The sequence below is a fragment of the Temnothorax longispinosus genome, chromosome 11, assembly GCF_030848805.1.
Source record: "Temnothorax longispinosus isolate EJ_2023e chromosome 11, Tlon_JGU_v1, whole genome shotgun sequence".
In the NCBI taxonomy this organism is placed as follows: Eukaryota; Metazoa; Arthropoda; class Insecta; order Hymenoptera; family Formicidae; genus Temnothorax; species Temnothorax longispinosus.
The window spans coordinates 8,536,751-8,551,534 of NC_092368.1; the positions used below are offsets into that span (position 1 = coordinate 8,536,751).

The following is a 14,784-nucleotide window of genomic DNA, read 5'->3' on the forward strand; positions in this document are numbered from 1 at the left end:
TGAGTTTCCTGCCAAAGCAAATAATATATATTGTTGCGCCCGTGCCGCGCGCTTCATGCGAGTCGCCCGGTAGTAAATGTCGCGCCGCGAATCGTCCTTAGTGACGCTTGTTTATGTGAATATTGATTTTCTCTGATGCTCAATTTATTATTGATTTTCCTACCAGATGTTCAGTTATACGAGATGTTCTGTTTATACCCGATGTTCAGATTTGCTCTGGGTCTCGTCTCGTTCGGACGTGTCAGCCCGAGCTCTTCTTTAATAACGGGAGATTAATAAAAGAGTTTCCTTTTTTAACAACGTGTCCTCTTTTCTTGTGAGAGTCCTGAGAAACGCGCCGCGAGTGAGTGAGTGAGTGTAAACGTGCGGCTGACGCTTGACGAGCGTAACATTTTGGGGGCTCGTCCGGGATTTGAACCCGGGACCTCTCGCATCTCGCGGATCTCTCGAATCACTGCCTGGAGGGTCACCACCTCCGACGTCATCTCCGCGGCGTCCGATTGTGGAGTCGCTACTCGGAGTCGTTTCCTTGCGGCCATGAGGAAATCGTAGCTCGTCGCTCGTCTAGTCCTCGCTCGTCCGATCGATCCGTTCGATCCCGGACGAGCCCCCAAAATGTTACGCTCGTCAAGCGTCAGCCGCACGTTTACACTCACTCACTCACTCGCGGCGCGTTTCTCAGGACTCTCACAAGAAAAGAGGACACGTTGTTATTAATCTCCCAAGGACACTCTTTTATTAATCTCCCGTTTGGAGAGAGGTTTGGAGAGAGGAGCAAGCGCGGAGGGAGAGGGAGTACGCGGCGACATTCCGACAGCAGGAGGAAGAGCTTCGCCGTCTCCGTGGGATGAACTCCGGCGCGCAGACACAGCTAAGTCTTTCCAATAATGAAGCGGCCGGGGACTCGGGGGCGCGTGACGCGAATTTCGCAAGGGCGCGGAACGCTCGCGAGGGGGGCGCGGTCGCGGATGGCGCGGCGACGCGAGTTGCGGGCAGCCTCGGCGCGGAGACGCGAGACGCACACGCGGGCGAGAGAACTGCGATCGTGAGCGGCGCGGAAACACAGAACGCGAGAGAGAGAATCGCAGACGCGTGCGGCGCACAAGTGCGGTCTGTGCGCGCGAACGAAAGTGTCACAGTCGCGAGTGCAGAGCTCGGGTATAAGTTAAAACCCGACACGTACGATGGGACGGTTTCCCTACATGAATATTTTTCGCAATTAAATTTGATCGCGCGAGCAAATCATTGGGACGACGCGACGAAAACGATCGCGCTGGCGTCAAGCTTGAGGGGAAAAGCGCGTTCGGTGTTGAAAACGGTACAAGATGTCGAGCGTTTGGACTTCGCGGAATTGAAAGCAAAACTTGAATTGCGTTTCGGGGAGGAGCGGCAATTGCAGAATAGCTACGCCGCGTTTACGAATCGTAAACAGAAATTCGGGGAGGATTTGGCGACACTCGGCTCTGAGATCGATAAATTGTCGCGTCTAGCGTACCCCGAGTCCCCGTTCGAATTACGCGACAAGATCGCTTGCGCACAATTTATAACTGCCGTCGCGGATAATTTTATCAGACGAGCGCTACAGATGGAAGGAATTACCTCTCTGTATGCAGCCGTTGAAAGAGCCAAGGCATTAAAGATCATTCAAGGGGATAATTGTGAGAGATTTAGGGAAAATTTCAATAAAAATTTCGCGAAAAGGGGAGTAGGGAACACGATCGAGGAAAATGAAAAACGAGGTGAAGAAAAGAAAAGCGAGGGGAAAGAGAAAGGGGGGAAGGGCCCGAAAGGGAATTGGCGAGGCAGCAGGTTTAGCACCAGCCGGGGGGAGTGCTGGACGTGCGGTAAAACTGGGCATTACCGATCGGAATGCCCAAATGAAGGAAACGCGGTTTAGTTGAGCTCGAAGGGGTGGGCTCAACTTTTGCGAAAAAGCCCCCAAAAGTTTTTTCGTGCGGAAATTTTGTAGTTAATAAAAATAATAAAAATAATTTTTGTTGTAATAAAAATAATTTTCGTTATGATGGTTTATTGGATGGTAAGAGGTGTTTTTTTAAGATAGATACGGGCTCCGATATTTCCATTGTAAATTCCAAAATAGTTGAAGAAGTAAAAGAAAGAATTAAAGTAGAGGGTTGTTATATGAGATATCCAACTGAAGAGAGAGTTCCTTTAGAATCTAAAATCAAGGTTGATGTGCAAATTGGTAAATATTCTGTTGAAATTCTTATGTTTGTAGCAGAAATTTCTGACGAATGTTTATTGGGTAAAGATTTTCTGGAAAAAGTGAATTTAAATCATGTTTTCGAATCTTTCTTTGCTGATTCTGTTTTCAACAAGGAGAAAATATTTAATTGTTCTCGAATAGAGACTTCTTCTGATGGGGACTCATTTATCTTGAAAGAACTTCTTGCGAATAATTCCTTATATTTGAATGAATCTCAGAAAGAAATTTTTGCCCATTTTCTGAGAGATTTTCAGGATGTATTTTCTGAGGAAATAATTGCAGGAAATTGTGATGTTATTAACCATGTTATAGATGTGAAAGATTCTTCTCCCATTAAACAGATTCCCCGACGTATTCCATTTCAAATGCGTGAGGAAGTGAATAAAATTATAGAGGATATGAGGAAACAAGGGGTGATTGAGGAATTGCAGAGCCCCTGGGTATCACCCGTAGTTCTTGTTAAAAAGAAGGATGGCTCCATCAGATTTTGTGTGGATTATCGTAAAGTAAATGCTGTAACTAAAAAGGATTGTTTTCCTCTTCCCAGAATAGATGAAATTTTCGACCAATTATCAGGTAACATCTGGTTTTGTACTTTAGATTTAAAAAGCGGATACTGGCAGATTAAAATTCGTTCCGAAGATAGAGAAAAGACAGCGTTTTCTATCGGTAGCGGTCTCTGGCAGTTCACTGTTATGCCTTTTGGCCTTTGTAACGCCCCCGCTACGTTTCAGCGTCTTATGGAGAAAGTTCTTAAAGATTTGTTATTTAAAATTTGTTTAGTTTACCTAGATGACGTAATTATTTTCGGTAAAAGTTTTGCTGAGATGCTAAAGAATCTTGAGACAGTGTTTTTGCGTCTTAGAGAAGTGAATTTGAAATTGAATCCTAATAAATGTACTTTTTTTAGTAAAAGTGTAAAATATTTGGGACATATTATTTCGGCGAAAGGCATAACTACTGATCTTGAAAAGATAACTGCGGTGAAAGATTGGCCGGTACCGCATACGAGAAAACAATTACGGAGTTTCTTGGGTTTTTGCTCGTATTATCGGAAATTCGTTAAAGGTTTTTCTTCCTTAGCAAAGTCTCTTTACTCCCTCACAGGAAACCAAACCAAATTTGTTTGGAGGGAGGAGCATCAAAGAGATTTTGAAGAGTTAAAGCAGGTTTTATCTTCTCCTCCGATTCTCTCTTTTCCTAAAAAGGAAGGAGAATTTGTTTTGGATACCGATGCTTCGAATATCGGTATTGGCGCGGTTTTATCGCAAAAACAAGAGGGGAAGGAAAGGATTATAGCTTTTTATAGTCGGGTTCTAAACAAGGCGGAAAGAAATTATTGTGTCACTCGCCGAGAGCTTTTGGCAGTGGTGGACTCTGTGAAATTTTTCCGTCATTATCTTTTGGGACGGAAGTTTGTTATTCGTACTGATCATGTTTCTTTGAAATGGCTTATATCTTTTAAAGATTTGGAAGGCCAGTTAGCCCGATGGATGGAAAGACTCCAGCAGTACGAATTTGAAGTTATTCATCGTAAAGGGGAGTCTCACAAGAATGCTGACGGTCTATCTAGGCGACGGTGTGAAAAATTTGGCTGTTCTTATTGTGAAAAGGTTGAGGAAAGGAGTATCAAGGAACAGGATAAGATGGTTGCTCGTGTAATTCTTCAAGGAAAGAGCCCAGAAGTTTGGCGTAAGGAACAGACTGAGGACGCAGAAATTGCATTCTTTCTGCGAGCCAAAGAAACAGGGATCCGCCCACCACGCTCTGAAATTCCTGGTGGGGACGTTTCTTCTCAGATTTATTGGTTACATTGGGACGCTCTGGTTCTAAAGGAAGGAATCCTCTATAAGAAATGGGAAGCTCCAAATTTGAAAACAAGCTTTCTTCAGCTTGTTGTTCCCCGAAGTCGTGTCAAAGAGATTTTGGAGGAAGCTCATGATTCTCCCTCAGGAGGACATTTTGGTGTTAACAAAACTCTGGAAAAGATCCGGCGGCGTTTTTTACTGGGCAACCTGCAAACAGGATGTGGAGGAGTGGTGCAAATCTTGCACAGTGTGTATTTCCAGGAGGGGCCCTGCTGGAAAAGGGAAATCCCCTTTACAGATTTATAATGTAAAGGCACCATTTGAAAGAATCCAAATGGATATTCTTGGCCCTCTTCCTATGACCGCATCCGGAAATAAATATCTTCTCGTCGTAGTGGATTGTTTCACTAAATGGGTGGAAGCTTTCCCATTAAAGAATATAAGAGCAAGAACTGTAGCAGAAATTTTTGTTAGTCAATTTGTCTCCAGATATGGAGTTCCTTCGGAGGTGCACACAGATCAGGGAAAGAATTTTGAATCGAGACTTTTTGCGGAATTAATGGATCTTCTTGGGATTAGGAAGACGAGGACTACTGCCTTACATCCTCAATCGGATGGGCAAGTCGAGCGTCAACATCAAACTATTACTAACTATTTAGCGAAGTATATTTCTGGAAATCAAAGGGATTGGGATCAATGGATTCTTATGTTCTTGTTAGCCTATAGATCTTCAAAACACGAAACCACTGGTTTGACTCCTGCGGAATTATATTTTGCTCGAAATCTTAGACTTCCTTTAGATTTGTTGCAGGGAAATCCACCGCAGCCTCATGGGGAGGAGGAGCAATTTGACAGATTTATTGGAAATCTTAAAGGAAAACTGGAAGAGATCCATTCTGGTGTTAGAGCACGCATGGACGTTAAGTCTTCTCGGATCAAATCCTGGTATGATCGGGGAGCCAGACGAATTCTTTTTTAGGAAGGACAGAAAGTCTGGTTCTACAATCCCCGTAGGATCAAGGGGAAAGCCCCGAAATTGCAGAGCAATTGGGAGGGCCCTTTTTGTATTGTGAAGAAACTGAGTGACGTTGTTTACTGTATCCAGAAATCACCTCGTCATAAGAGGAAAATTGTTCATTCGGATAGGTTGGCTTTGTTTTCTGAAAGAAAATTGAGTTGAGGTTGTACAAAATCGGAGCTCGGATCAAAGGGGTTCTTAAAGCAATAATTTTAGTTTACAAATGAAATTTATAAATATGTGTATAATTAAATAAAGAATTCTGAAACAATGAGTTTTGATTTGATTACGGTATTCTGTTTATTCTCAGTTACTGTGCGTGTTACTCTTGTTTTTCTAGAGGAAATCAGCGGTACACAGAGAGATTACTGCGGCAGAACATCGGCCGAAGACTCCTCTAAGGAAGTTTTTCTAAGAAGATTGCCTCGCCCACGGTTTTTGAGCTGTGGTTTTCCCGTGGGACGTAGAGCAAATGCTGATGCAGGGACTTGGGGAGTCTGAAAAAACGCTGGGTCCACACAAGTTTCCCCCCCCCCCTTGTCTGAAGAGTTAATGGGGCGGCGTCGTGGAGGTCGGCAGCGGGGGAGCACATCAAGAGAGCAGAGCTTCTTCTGGGTCGTCTAAAACCAGCGGAGGGGGGAGTCTGGCCAGCTCCCTCCGGAAGAGGAACGGTTCGGGGACCTGTTGTGTGGCTTCTGGGGACCAGGAAAGATGGGGTCCAGAAACTTGGAGCAGCAGCTCAAGTAGGACAAGTTAACCATTGGGTGCCCTGGGGTCCACGGAACAGAAGTTAGACTGCAAGAGACTACCCTCCCGGATTGTCGGGACGACAATCTTGGAAGAGGGGAGGTAGTGTTGCGCCCGTGCCGCGCGCTTCATGCGAGTCGCCCGGTAGTAAATGTCGCGCCGCGAATCGTCCTTAGTGACGCTTGTTTATGTGAATATTGATTTTCTCTGATGCTCAATTTATTATTGATTTTCCTACCAGATGTTCAGTTATACGAGATGTTCTGTTTATACCCGATGTTCAGATTTGCTCTGGGTCTCGTCTCGTTCGGACGTGTCAGCCCGAGCTCTTCTTTAATAACGGGAGATTAATAAAAGAGTTTCCTTTTCTAACAACGTGTCCTCTTTTCTTGTGAGAGTCCTGAGAAACGCGCCGCGAGTGAGTGAGTGAGTGTAAACGTACGGCTGACGCTTGACGAGCGTAACAATATATTATATTTATTTATAAGAACTATAATATATATTATATAACAGTTTTTTTTACGAAGGTAAAATTTCATTGTTTATAAAAATATTTGATAAAAATTAATATGTCAATTAAAAAAGATTAAGTGTCTTATGCAAAATTAGAAAAAAAAGAAAAATTTAAAATAACACAAGAGATGCCGTTTTTAGTCGAAGTGGATCTGGGTGCTTAATAATATTTCACAATATCAATTATTATTAAATACATTTTTCAGTTTTTTAAACTGCGTGCCAATATGGACTTTGTCGGACTTAAAACACATATATATATATAAACGCTCTATATATGGGCATGTAAAATTTATATCTGTTTATATCTCATTTATATATGTTCATATACTGTCAGATATGAATATTTTTCCCGGACATTTTATATCATTATATCCCAGTCTGGTCATATATACATCGCGTCTTGTCATATATGATCATGTACAGTGCCGATATAGTTATGTATGACCATATATAATTATATCTGATAATACATGGCCAAACATGATCAGATCTTGTGTCAAGTATAATATACGATCTGATCATATATGGCAATAGATAACCATATATGATTATATATGCTCTATATATGGGCATGTAAAACTTATATCTGTTCATATCTTATTTATATATGAACATATATATATATATATACAATATATATATATATATATATATATATATATATATATATATATATATATTACAATTTATTACTTTCAAAAATATTCTCTTATATGAGATTAGCACTTTAACTACTGACGCTATTTTAAAGTTCCCATTTTCTTCACGTAAAAGAATTACGTGAAATTCTTTTTTCAAAGGCGAGCGAGATAGGTTGGAGAAAACTCGAAGGCATTTGGAAAGATGACTGGAAGGTTGCAAAACAAAATTTCGTGGCAAGGAGGACAAACTCTTCTTGCAGATGAAGAGTTTGCGGTTGGAAGAAGAGATATCGAACGGGCCAAACCTGAGAGGGATAGCTATATGGAGGCGCAGCATCGACTGGAACAATAACGAGAATCTGCTTTTCGTCATTTGCGAATGCAACTCGAGCAGAACGCAAATCATATCATCCATTGCCGATCGGGATTTCTTACATCGATGACTCCAGTGCCGATAGTAGCAGCAACGGCAGTATTAACAGTCGTAGCTGCAGTAGCAGTACTAGAGCCGAATCTTCCCTTTCGTCGGTCACTTTTAGCGTCCCGTATAGCCAGGGCTTTTCTTTGATTCAGGGTTTCTTTAATTAAAAACAAATATTACAATAATAGTAACGACAATAATGAAAGTTCAGTCACACCTGGTTTTTCATATTCATATTGTTTGTTTAGGTTTTCCTCGAAGATAGGAAATCGTAGATCGCAATGTTTTGACAACGTTGACAGTAGTACTAGTGGTAGCAGTGGCAAAAGCAGAAATATCAGCGAGTCGTTAGACAGCAACAAAATCGGTGATCAGAGTGCGAGTGGAAGAGACGGGCTTATCCGCTCGGGATGGAGTTCCTCTTTTCATAAACTACTCGGACGGAAATCGAAGAATAAGCTCGACCGTTCCTGAGGAACAGGCGAGACTGATGAACCGTAATGAATTATTTATACTGACGATAAGACGAAGACTCGACATAAGTACACTTATCCTGTTCTCGACTCTCTTCCAAAACAACCCCTGCGAAAAAATTCAGTTCTTAATTCGAAATGAAGCAAGGTGTTGCGAACTACTTGAATTCTTTTCGTCGAAAAGTATTGAAACTGCCGAGCTTTTCTTTTTTAATAAGAGGCAAGTGAATTTATATATGTAGTTAGAGATTTGGAATCTTTTAGAGAATAAACAATGAATAATGCGTTTTCTCGATACTTTTTGTTTCCAGAGATATTGTTCAATTAGATTATGAACTAGGTTGAGAATAATTCAGAAAGCAATATTAGATATAGATATCTTGTAAAATATTAAAAATGACGTATAATTGCTAGAGTTTTTCATTTTCTTCTTATCTCGATAATGTTTTCCGTCAGGAATTCTTTAGTGAAAATTATATCATACTCTAAAATCTAAAAAATTTTTTCTAACAATAAGTGTAAATACATAATGTAGGAATTGAATAAGTTAAAGAGAATTATATATAAGGTAAGTTGAAGGAAGATGCCATAGTTAAGAAATGCTATAGTATAGAAATATGAATAATTCAACGTCATAATCGCTTCGGGATTTTTGCAAAATAATACTTAAGCTTCCACATAACTATAACCACCCTAAAAGTTATCATTAAAAAGTTACGATTTGGTTATATGTTTATCCCTGCAAAACTGGCATCTTCCCCAATAATGCCTAGATAAGAGGGGGTAACGACCGGATATACAACGGGCGTTACGAATGAAAGAAGAATATGCCCCTTTTTGCGAGTATAGTATCGAGCGAGAGCCTCAAGATGCGGAAAGAATGAGATTTTCACGCTCGATCTTCACCAACATAGATTATATAGGGGCATTATCAAAATTATCAAGTCGCGCCGGAATGTCTAAATGGAAACTCGGCTACGATTATGCACGTGTGAGAAATACGCTTGATGCAAAATTCGACATATGATATACAGGTGAGCTGTCTAAAACGGGCGCGGCGTTTCGCAATTTGACCCAACGGAGTACTTAACGTGTAATTTACAGAAGAAAGTTTGCCAGGACGAGTGTGCTAGGATCGAGTGGAACTTTATGAATCGCAGCATGTTGCGCGATGTGGGAAGCGAGGCAATGAGGAAGCATTTTGTCAAGTATATAACATATTCACTGGAATCTCTTGAATATAAAGACCGAACGATTCGTGTTAAATATCAAAATTACATCCAAAGATATAAATATTGGCCGTTTCAATTTATGGTGAACACGGAAAAGAGCAGCGTTAGACAACAGAAAGGAGAATCGGCCAAATGTCAGCTTTATCAGTGTTTACGTCGTGCTTATCAGAGTTTGTTTCCCCGGGAAGTAAGAGTGAACTTCCGGCGAACAAATTTATTTTAATACATGATAAATAATTATATTGATATTAAAGCTTAGAGATACATCCTCTTTAAATTTTAATCAAATCTTTTATAGTAAAAAGCACTCGCGTAGTTGCGCAATTGTATACGCATGACGCGTTAAGCGTGACCGAGAAGATTGACTTAGAAAAGGATATCTTCTTTATGGAACCTTAGAGTAAAGATTTAAAAGAACGAGAATAGAAAAAGGTTGCTACGATGTAATATTTAAAAGAATATAACGTTTATTTAATAATTGCAACATTCATTGTATATAACGCTTTCTTTAAAAAAATCGTCAAATTAAGAAAAGTTTCTTTAATTTATTTTCGAACAGTCGTTCAGTCGGACATTAAAATAACGCAAAGTACTCCGTTAACTTCGGAGACTGGCAAACCCGTGTTTGTCATAATCGAGGTCAAACTTTTTCATCCACTCGTTCCTTGTAGATTCGAAACCGATCTCTCACACATACTATGTTTACGCGAGCGTTACTTCTGTAGTAACTTACGATAATTCCTTTGCGTAAACGGGATTTTGTAGTAACTTACTCCGCGTAAACGAGTAAATTATCGTAAGTTACTACAGAAGTAACACTCGCGTAAACGTAGTAACAGAAAACAAATTAAGTTGCTTCAATTATAAACGTTAAATTAAACGTCGACGTCACAGGCTGTCACAAACATAAATAGTTAATTCAATTGGATATTATTGAACGAAATATTCTAATTATTAAAACAATTATTTGATGTTTTTTATTCATTAATATTAATGTTGCATCAATACATTTTATCTCAACTTACACTGATGCTGTTGATACAACATCATTTTTTTCCGTGCAGACATATAAGTCACTCACTAAAAAATGACGCCAAAATTTATCCCGAATGACTAAGCGCGTTAGAGTCGAAGAGATGATGAAGCCAAAAGCAATTAACCGCATTATTACGTTTACTCCGACGAAGTAGCGGAGCAACAATATGCAATTTGCATTCAGAAATTAGTGGAGACTATTACGGAGAGCTACAAGGTATCAAGATCTTTTCTATCCTCTATCCTATCTTAAAATAATTTAATCTCATACGTTGAAATGTATATACGTTATTTTATAAACATGTCGTTTCGTGTTAGGACTTTTGTGACAAAAAGAAGCAAGCAAAACTGTCTGCTTTGAAAGAACGGGAAAATAATTTTGAAAAGTTGAAGGAAACAAAGTATTGCTTCACTTCTGAAGAGGTGAGATAAATTCTAACAATATGAGAAATTATTACGTTCGTATACTTGTCACGATAGTTTTCAGAACAAACTGACTTTTATTTCACGTAATATATGTACAGAACTGGCACGTATTTAAACGTACGCAGCTATTTTTAAGATAAAAGTGATCACGTTGATGGATTAAAAATTCAAGACGAGCATGAACACCGTAACATTCTATTGACAGCCAGGTTTAAAAATATATTACTTAAAAATAATAATTATTATTATGTACATAATATTCGTATAATTTTTCAAACATAGATTCATATTTAAGAATTTATTTAAACGCAATTCAAAATAAAAAAGCGCTGAAAGCTACAATTTATGTGCAGAACTGTGGCATCTGTTTACACGTATCTCGTCGAACAAATGCACCATGGCCATCAACAAAATTGTCGAAAGCCGTCTCGCGGACGACGATCCATGAACTGCAATAGTCCAGTCAAATTAGACAAAAAAAAGGCTTTTGCTCGGAAGTGAAGCGGTATCAATGAAACCTTTTTAGGGTTGTTGGGGGGATGTAGAAGAGCTTATTTCTGAGTTGTCGGGTTAATCGGACCGATGGGTTTTTAAGGGGGGGAGGGGGAATGAAAAATTTTGTTTTTTCGCAATAACTCGGCGAATTTTGACCGTACATGATTGACTAACCTCTCATTTTGTAGCTCTTTTAAAACCCTACAATTCATTTCGTGAAGACCCTAACTTAAAATCAATATTTGTCGAGTTCTAGCCGGTGAAAGTGGGAAAAAATGTATTTTGTCGCGGTTTTTTGCGTTTATCTCGTTTCCATTAATAGATAGAAATGTGCCGCCACTGACAAAGTTGTAGGGCTTGAAGAGACCTACAAAACGAGAGGTCAGTCGTTCAGATTCGTTAAAAATTGAGCCCAGGGAAGCCTCTGGAAGTCGTGCTTTTAACGCGTGGCCGATAGTCGCCGGCGGCGGCGCGCCGCCGCGCCGCGGCGACGATCGGCCACGCGACGGTGCGCGTCGAGTCGAGTGCGCTCGGGACTCGGCGCGTATTTCGCTTATCTCTCTTTTCGAGTATAAAGTTAATGAAAAATTGTAACATTTAAACGCAAAAAACCATTTTTTCCCACTTTCACCGGCTAGAACTCGACAAATATTGATTTTAAGTTAGGGTCTTCAGGAAATGAATTGTAGGGCTTTAAAAGAGCTATAAAATGAGAGGTTATAGTCAATCATGTACGGTCAAAATTCGCCGAGTTATTGCGAAAAAACGAAATTTTTCATTCCTCCTCCCCCCCTTAAAAACCCATCGGTCCGATTAACCCGACAACTCAGAAATAAGCTCTTCTACATCCCCCCAACAACCCTAAAAAGGTTTCATTGATACCGCTTCACTTCCGAGCTCAAATGTCTAATTTGACTGGACTACAATGCCTAAAAAGGTATATACTTCTACGTTGAAGAAGCTAACAAATTAAATCACCTACCTAGATGATGCAATTAAGGCGGCATTATCAGGCTATATGTACTCAATCACTTGTATTAAGAATCATATTGAATATTGTATCGAATGTCATTCCGCATAATCTCTTTCGCAGGCAATTGCGGCAAATAAAAGTGACGCGAGAATCAAATCCACGCGATCTTTCTCGTGAAAATTGGCGAGCGCGCAAAGAAATACTGCCGTAAGGCGATTCTTTCGAACAGACGATAGAGATTAATTTGCATACGTAAAAATATTCAAAATATACATATATGTACTGGTCTCAGGGAAAAAAGACGCAATAAATTCTTAAATAATCTTATATGGTAATAGATATTTCTCTTTATATATAGTTTACTGGCGTATGGATTGATCCTCGTCCCGAAGATCGGAGATGTCGAGAAGCAGAGAGGTCTTTCTGAGAGCCGTTATCGATTTCTACCCGCGATTCGTTGAAAGATAATAGGTTATTTTGCATCTGTTTTACACTCGCACAAATTACAGCCCAAGTATAACAGAAACCCATCAAATCTTTGTGTTAGACAAAAAACGATTAGAATGTATAAAAAATATTTTTTTTTAACAGGGATAGACACTTTAAAAATAGTGGAAAAATGCAAGGATAGCGACGAAGAGATGGAGATCTCGAGTGAAGATCCTCTCGCTTGGACAATGATTCACTGTCCACGGGATAACGTGTTTATGATAACGGCCACGCTGCTAATAAAACTGCATTTCTGCGACGTAATATGTCTGGTTTTAAAATACGTCTTATCGCAGTTTCTGCCCCCCGCACCGCTCACGGAAGGCGTCCTAGCGTCCCTACGGACGTTGATCCTTCCTGAGCCATTAAAAGTGCGTTCGGCTCGCGTCATGCATTACAGACCCAATATTGTTTTTTTACTGGCAGTGCTGAAAATATATAGTTTGCGTTACGTAACTATAGATTTTCAGTACTGGCGGTGAATAAAGGAACACAGCCAGAGCGTGTACCTGCAAGCAACAGAGTAAGTATTTGCTTATTGCGTCCTTCCTTATCCCTACCCGTCTGGTTAGCCTTTCCTTCGGTTCTCAATTTTTCTCATTCAAATCCTGGGGTTGGACGTAACAATATATAAGTTGAAAATTATATAGTATATACTAAGGTAATAAATGTACCAATGTGCTTGGACACGTACCTATATGTCTGAACATTTTTATTATATTTTAGTCCTTAAATAAGTCATAACGCGAATTAAAATCAAACAATCAAAGATAAGAATAAGTATATCTTTCTTGTATTATATTTTTATCTTTGATTTTAATTCACGTTATATTTATTTAGAAACTAAAATGATAAAGGTGTCCAGACATAGGTTTTAAGTGTTCCGGCATTGGTACATTTACCTTATATATCAAAATATTATATAGTGTTATATTAGAGTCCCTTTAATCAGAGTCTGGCCAACTTGCAGTTCTGACAAAATTCTACGAGAGAGAAGGTTATACATTCATCGTTTTCTCTTTTTTTCTATCTCTTTCTCTTTCTGTTTCTCTTGCTTTTGCTAATTGTAAGAAATGGCAAACCAATCAAAAGTTGTTAATATACCGTATAGCCAGATTCTGATTACGAGGAACGAGGAACTCTATAAGTGTTATATTATGGTACATACACACACACACACACACACATATATATATATATATATATATATATATGTATATATATATATATATACAGGGTGTATCATTTTAAGTGATTCAGCTGAATATCTCTTAAAGTAAAAGAGATTGGAAAAATTGTTTCAGACAAAAGTTGTTTGGTTTGAAGGGGGGCATAAGATGGTGTCATTGGTTTGACCATGGATGGTCGTTTAAAGCTCACGTGAACGACATGAAACTTTAATTTCTTAAATGAAAACCCCTATTTTTCAATGCATATTCTTGTAGCTAATCTCGAGAGCTTTTTAAAACACTATAATAAAGTATTTTTTCGTTAAAAACTTTTGGAATTATGAGGCTTGAAAGTTCTAGTATTTTGACATAAAATACAAAATATCTTGTAAAACATTAATTTTTCGGTAATGTTACCTTAATACTTTTATGCACAGAATAATAAGACGAATCAATTGGTATGAAAAAAAGACATGGTTGCTTTCAAGAAAAAGTATGCAGATGCGTGTTGCAAATTACATATTTTTTCTTAAACGAACTATGCCTTTTTTTCATACCAATTGATTTGTCTCATTATTCTGTGCATTAAGGTAACATTACCGAAAAATTAATGTTTTACAAGATATTTTGTATTTTATGTCAAAGTACTAGAACTTTCAAGCCTTATAATTCCAAAAGTTTTTAACGAAAAAATACTTTATTATAGTGTTTTGAAAAGTTCTCGAGATTAGCTACAAGAATATGCATTGAAAAATAGGGGTTTCCATTTAAGAAATTAAAGGTGTTGTTTACGCGAGTTTTAAACGACCATCCATGGTCAAACCAATGACACCATCTTATGTCCCCCTTCGAACCAAACAACTTTTGTCTGAAACAATTTTTCCAATCTCTTTTACTTTAAGAGATATTCAGCTGAATCACTTAAAATGATACACCCTGTATATATAATATATATATAATGCATGGGAGCTTTCCAGCAAGTGACACAAGTCGGCACAAACATCATTCTATTTTTTTCTTTTCGCAATGAGTAAAAGCCTTGTGTCCACGATGCTAGAAATCGCTCCGAGATCTTGGACGGAGAAAGAATTAACCAATTGCATTGGTCAATTGC

The 14,784-nt window shown here is 39.0% G+C and overlaps 1 protein-coding gene and 1 long non-coding RNA gene across 2 annotated transcripts; both read left to right on the top strand.

Annotated features, from left to right (window-relative positions):
- The first annotated feature begins 2,625 nt into the window (after positions 1 to 2,625).
- Positions 2,626 to 7,852, top strand: LOC139822311 (uncharacterized). Its single transcript, XM_071793921.1, has 4 exons — positions 2,626 to 2,803; positions 3,695 to 4,286; positions 4,525 to 4,980; positions 7,627 to 7,852. Exons 1-4 carry the CDS (start codon positions 2,626 to 2,628, stop codon positions 7,850 to 7,852), a joined length of 1,452 nt encoding a protein of 483 aa, XP_071650022.1.
- A 1,110-nt stretch (positions 7,853 to 8,962) lies between these two features.
- LOC139822372 (uncharacterized) lies at positions 8,963 to 10,726 on the top strand. The gene is made up of 3 exons (XR_011734501.1): positions 8,963 to 9,059; positions 10,148 to 10,335; positions 10,437 to 10,726. It is a non-coding gene; the product is annotated as an uncharacterized lncRNA (long non-coding RNA).
- Positions 10,727 to 14,784: the final 4,058 nt, after the last annotated feature.